The sequence below is a fragment of the Diaphorina citri genome, unplaced genomic scaffold (genome assembly GCF_000475195.1).
Source record: "Diaphorina citri unplaced genomic scaffold, Diaci psyllid genome assembly version 1.1 scaffold4366, whole genome shotgun sequence".
NCBI lineage: Eukaryota > Metazoa > Arthropoda > Insecta > Hemiptera > Psyllidae > Diaphorina > Diaphorina citri.
In genome coordinates this window covers 5,277-11,178 of record NW_007381765.1, presented here as the reverse complement: position 1 = coordinate 11,178, position 5,902 = coordinate 5,277, and the positions used below count along the sequence as shown (strand labels likewise).

Below are 5,902 nucleotides of genomic sequence, written 5' to 3'. Positions count from 1 at the left end.
GGGGGGGGGAGGGGAACCTCGAACACTTTTGAAAGTTAAGAAGGGAACCGCAACGAAAAAAGTCTGGCCACCCCTGATATAGAGGTATCATCTCTTGCATGTGACTACAATTTTTTATGGTCAGGTGAAGTCATTAGAATATTTACCTATGTAGAATGAAAGAATAGGAAAGTCAGGGGTTTTCAATCTTGTATCAACCCTTTGCTGGGTTCATTTATGGATTACTATTATTGTAATGGAGCAGAGGACTGTAGATTCTAAATAAAAGAAAAAGAAACCCTAAAGGTTGGGTTTGAATGTAAATGTTTGAAAATGCAAATTAAGAAAAAATAAGAGAAATGAAAACCTATGTAGAATGAAAGAATAGGAAAGTCAGGGGTTTTCAATCTTGTATCAACCCTTTGCTGGGTTCATTTATGGATTACTATTATTTTTTAATTTTTTATCTGTAGTAGTGTAGTCTGTACTTGAATGAAATCCCAAATTGTCTTCTAATTTGAGACTGTAGACCTGAGGGTAAGTATGTGGAGTACCCCAGCTATACTACTTGAGGCAGGTGGTTTTGTCAAAAAATACCTATTCAAATCCAAATAATCAATTCCCCAAGTACTGAAGTCAAGCACAGTTGAATATGGATGAAGGACAGGTGAATGCTAAAACAAGACAGATTAATGACAATAAGTAGAACTAATGTATTACCAACCTTTTAATTCTTTCAGAGTGGGATCAGACACTGCCATATTTTCACGGATTTGTGCATGTGGAGTTTTCAATGCTAATTTTAGCAGGTTTCAGGTTGACAGAGTAAGCTCTAGTGGGGGCTGATTGGTGTTTTATTCTAGATCATGGTACATATCAGGTAAAAGAAGAAAAAAGAAGTTTCAGGTATAATTAAAATAAATATTTAAGATTTAACAGAGGTTTCACAAGTTTCAAGTTTGATGGCATTTGCTGTAACTATTATTGTGATTGAACCCACGCCCTCCTGTTTACCAGGCGAACGCCTTGACCACTACACCACCGAGGCAGGTGACTACACCACCGATATACAGAGTGTTCATAAATTCAAATCAAAAAAATCAAATCATGAATCTATGAATCTTTGTGGTAAGGCAGAGAGCTTTTTCACAACTTTGTGGGTATCACAGTATTATAGGTCTTTCATTTACTCAATCGTCATATTTATCATCGCTCGATTCTTTGACTTGTAATGTAACTACTCACTTGCCCTCACGAGGCTGAGTGCACCCCGAACTTCAAGCACGATTTTGATCCACATGTTGATCACATGAAAAAAATCAACCAACAGAGAAAAAATGGTTTGTTTACATTTTTTGTGTTTCTGATTGGTGATAAACCGATTGGAGATTGGTTTCAGCCTTTACCTGGCACGAAGCCGAAAAAACTTCGACTCCGCCGGGAATCGAACCCGGGACCTCCGGAGTGCAAGCCTAGTGTGATACCCACTCGGCCACGGAGGCTACAAGTCTTGACCAGGGGTGGGTTTTTCGAGAACCACTTAGAATGTCGAAAAATGTCGAGACACCTATATCACAATTTTTTGGAGGTTCAATTTTTTTTCGTATGAAATTGCTTTCCTTGTGCCAGTAACCGGCCGCAACTTAAAAATCTCACATAAGAACCCCCCTACGTCATATGAAAGGTCTGAATCTTTGAATCTTTGTGGTAAGGCAGAGAGCTTTTTCACAACTTTGTGGGTATCACAGTATTATAGGTCTTTCATTTACTCAATCATCATACTTATCATCGCTCGTTTCTTTGACTTGTAATGTAGCTACTCACTTGCCCTCACGAGGCTGAGTGCACCCCGAACTTCAAGCACAAAGCCGAAAAAACTTCGACCACGCCGAGAATCGAACCCGGGACCTCTGGAGTGCAAGCCTAGTGTGATACCTACTCGGCCACGGAGGCTACAAGTCTTGACCAGGGGTGGGTTTCTCGAGAACCGCTTAGAATGTCGAAAAATGTCGAGACACCTATAATTTTTTGGAGGTTCAATTTTTTTTCGTATGAAATTGCTTCCCTTGGTTTTGTAAAACGTAGTACTTTGATCCGCCCGTTAATGTATTTCCTTTGGTCTCATTTCAGACGGATAGCATTCTACAAAGCATAGGACAAGGATTCAAGAGGACTCACTATGCAGTTTGAATATTTATCAGTTTCATCACCATTGATGTTTTACCTAGGGATTCATTTGGACTAGAAGTCTTGCTCAAAGTTGGGTTAGGAAATCTCTGTTTTTATTGGATGGCATTGATAGATGACATTTACCTAGGGATTCATTTGGACTAGAAGTCTTGCTCAAAGTTGGGTTAGGAAATCTCTGTTCTTATTGGATGGCATTGATAGGTGACATTGACCTAGGGATTCATTTGGACTAGAAGTCTTGCTCAAAGTTGGGTTAGGAAATCTCTGTTCTTATTGGATGGCATTGATAGGTGACATTTTGTAACCTTGACTTGCACGCGCGTCCACCAATAAGAATAAGTCTTAACCCAACTTTCTGTAAGGCTTTCTAATCCCTTTAGTTTTAATACCTACCTTTTTATATCTTTACCTCATTAGATGACATTTTGTAACCTTGACTTGCACGCGCGTCCACCAATAAGAATAAGTCCTAACCCAACTTTCTGTAAGGCTTTCTAATCCCTTTAGTTTTAATTTTTTGATACCTACCTTTTTAAATCTTAACCTCATTATTGAGGTACATATTTTATAAAATCAAGGAAAATGTACTTAATGGCAAAGTATTTTTTTTTTTCTTAGGTATTATGTTTGAATAATTTGTTGGTACCTAGCTACAAGTACTTGTATTTCTGTCACTTTTATTTTTCCAAGGGATTTTATTCATTCCATTTTAAGATATTCCATTGGTGTAGAGCTACTGGCGTTTTTGTAACCTCGCTGAATGCTCCAATTAGGGATCGCGAAAAAAGTGCCGGTTTCGGAAGTATTTTTCATTGTATGTACCTAAATGTTTAGGTAAAACCTCAATCAGGTTTTTTTTTTTTTTTTTTTTTTTTTTTCGCAGGTATTATGTTTGAATAATTTGTTGGTACTTGTATTTCTGTCACTTTTATTTTTCCAAGGGATTATATTCATTCCATTTTAAGACATTCCATTGGTGTAGAGCTATTGGCGTTTTTGTAACCTCCCTGAATGCTCCAATTAGGGATCGCGAAAAAAAGTGCCAGTTTCGGAAGTATTTTTCATTGTATGTACTTAAATGTTTAGGTAAAACCTCAATCAGTAGTAAGTATTCTAGTCATATCCAAAGATACATATAATTATTTAATTTTAACCTATTTCTACGTACCTACCTACCTTTTACCTAAAACCAAAATAAACCCACGTGTTTTTTACATTCCACTATTTGAATCTCGTTAGCGTTGAGTAAGAATTTATCTTTATTTAATTTTTACCTCAAAAACTCCATCGTTTATATGTTTTTCAATTTTTCGACTTTTCCAGAGTTTTATTCTAAAATAAAAAATAAAATATCGCAATTGTTTTTAAACTGTACAAAAAATCCGTTAGGAATAATTTCTCTAGCACAGTGATTCCCAAACTGGGGTCCGCGCCCCCTAGAGGGGGCCATGAAGAACTTCGCGACCCTCGGAAAGAACAGTTAAAATATAGTAAAGGGGCCGCGGAGCCTTCAGAATTGAAAAAAAGGGGCCGCGTAGGGGGGGAAAAAGTTTGGGAACCGCTGCACTAGCAGATTCCTCAGTCAGTTCTCTCAGGGTAGATTCCTAACCCGGGGGCCAATGCAGTGGTCTTCCACCCAACACATGGAGGTGCAGATGTCCGGAGAATTGGACGGCCTCCCATCCATTGTTGACTACCACCCTGTAATTTCTGATTAACTTCTTGGCAGCTACCTTCTTGGCCACTATCATCAGGTGACCCAGTATCTGAAACGTGACAAATCACGAGGAAAATTTATTGATTAAAAACATTTGAGACTACAGACCTCTCACATACCTACTAGACTCATACCTAGAGGGAACTCCCGAAACAACATCAAAACTCTGTTCCGTGTTGATTTATGCCGGGCGTCTCTTCAAACTATTGACGTAGGTTTTTTTTTTTTTAAGAGGTTTGACAGAGGGAACTGTAACTGCTATGGTCTTATCGTCCCGAAATCGAAGAGAGAAGGAAGACAGGATAGGAGAAAGCCAGCCGTTCCGAGAACGAACATTATACCATCAGGATAAAATCCGCCCCGGGCGGAAATCGAACCCGCGGCCTAGCGCTTACGAGGCAGACGCACTACCAACTAAGCTAACTAGGCTGGCGAAAACAGGTTTTATTGTCCCGATTTCAGCCTGAATAGAGAAGGAAGACAGAATAGGATAAGCCGTTCCAATACCGAATCTTAACTGTTAAGGATAAAGCCTGTCGCACATTAGAAGCGCGCACTACTTTGTCGCGCGATGCTGCTTGAAAATCCAAAGTCCAAACCTATGAAAATGATACAGGCCTCTCACACACTACGAGACCTAAAAGTCGCTCGACTCCAGAGTCTATATCATTTTCATAGGTTCCAGGCTGGTCTCACTGCACGCGTAGACGCTAGACTTCATATAGCGCGTCTACGCGTCGAATTTGAGACGGGCCTGAGTTTTCAGGCAGTATTGCGCTCATCCGCGCTACTACGCTTCCAATGTGCGGCAGACCGAAAGTTCGCACTGTCTGGGAATCAAACCCAAGACCTAGCGCTTACGAGATAAACGTGAAACCCTCCAAGCTTGGATAGTTAAAAGAAAACTAACCTTTGCGTCCTCATCTGCAGCTAGGGATAGACTGACGATTTTCTTCTTGGGTAACACGAGGAAATGTTCTGGGGCTTGTGGATTAATGTCATCGAATGCAACACACTGAAATACAAGGGGTAGGTCAACTTAGGAATATTCAAAACTCGGTTTGCCAGCCTAGTTAGCTTAGTTGGTAGTAGTGCGTCTGCCTTGTAAGCGCTAGGCCGCGGGTTCGATTCCCGCCCGGGGCGGATTTTATCCTGATGGGATAATGTACGGCTGACTTTCTCCTATCCTGTCTTCCTTCTCTCTTCGATTTCGGGGACGATAAGACCATAGCAGTTACAGTTCCCTCTGTCAAACCTCTTAAAAAAAGCTCGGCACACAAGTTACGGCAATATCCAACGACTTGGTCTTCATTTTCCTTTCGAGGAAACCTTTCAGAAAAGAACCGATTCCGATGGCGCCGGCAATTTTCATTTCCTATGGTTAGTACAGGCGCGGCCTATTTCAGTTTCCAAAGGGAAAACGGTTCCGATGCGCGCGAATCTGTGCATTTCCTATGGTTTAGTCAGGCGCGCCTACTTCCAGTTTCCAAAAGGAACCGTTCCGACTGGCGCGCAATCTTGCATTTCCTAATGGTTAGTACAGGCGCGAACTACTTCAGTTTCCAAAAGGAAAACGGTTCCGTTTACGAAAAGTTTCCCTAAGGAAGAAACACTCTTTTGATTTTCCAACCTGATCTTTCGACAGAACGGTTGAGGGTCACGGATCTGTGTAGGTCTTTATTGCTATTATTTCCAGTTCCGAAAGACCGTTCGAAATCGACCATTTACACCACCTGCCTCGGTGGTGTTTTCGCGTTCAAAGGCGCTAAACTGCGCCTGTATAATAATCGGGGTCCCGCGAGGGCAAGTGGGTTTCTATGTCCTCACTGCCTGATGGCTAATTCCGCAATTTGGTGGTCTCCATCTCACCACAAATATAATATAGTGTATGGGTTATTAGAACAACACTCAACGGTTGTATTCGAGTAGTATTAGAGCCAATTATAGGGTGGAGTAGTAAAGGGACTTTTCAGTCTATGTCGTTGAGCGTTGTACTGGTAGGTTCTCGACCCCTTT

At 40.9% G+C, this 5,902-nt stretch overlaps 1 protein-coding gene and 1 long non-coding RNA gene across 2 annotated transcripts in view; one reads left to right on the top strand and one right to left on the bottom strand.

The window, feature by feature from the left end:
- The first annotated feature begins 2,289 nt into the window (after positions 1 to 2,289).
- Positions 2,290 to 2,579, top strand: LOC113472227. Its single transcript, XR_003394640.1, has 2 exons — positions 2,290 to 2,370; positions 2,460 to 2,579. It is a non-coding gene; the product is annotated as an uncharacterized LOC113472227 (long non-coding RNA).
- A 974-nt stretch (positions 2,580 to 3,553) lies between these two features.
- Positions 3,554 to 5,902, bottom strand: part of LOC103520999 (uncharacterized HIT-like protein slr1234) — a gene marked incomplete at its 5' end in the record, with an annotated part of 5,846 nt that continues 3,497 nt past the window's right edge. Inside the window, 2 exons of the mRNA XM_017448679.2 lie at positions 3,554 to 3,935; positions 4,797 to 4,924. Of these exons, the coding sequence (XP_017304168.1) occupies positions 3,774 to 3,935; positions 4,797 to 4,924 (290 nt within the window). The remainder of the gene's footprint in view (positions 3,936 to 4,796; positions 4,925 to 5,902) is intronic.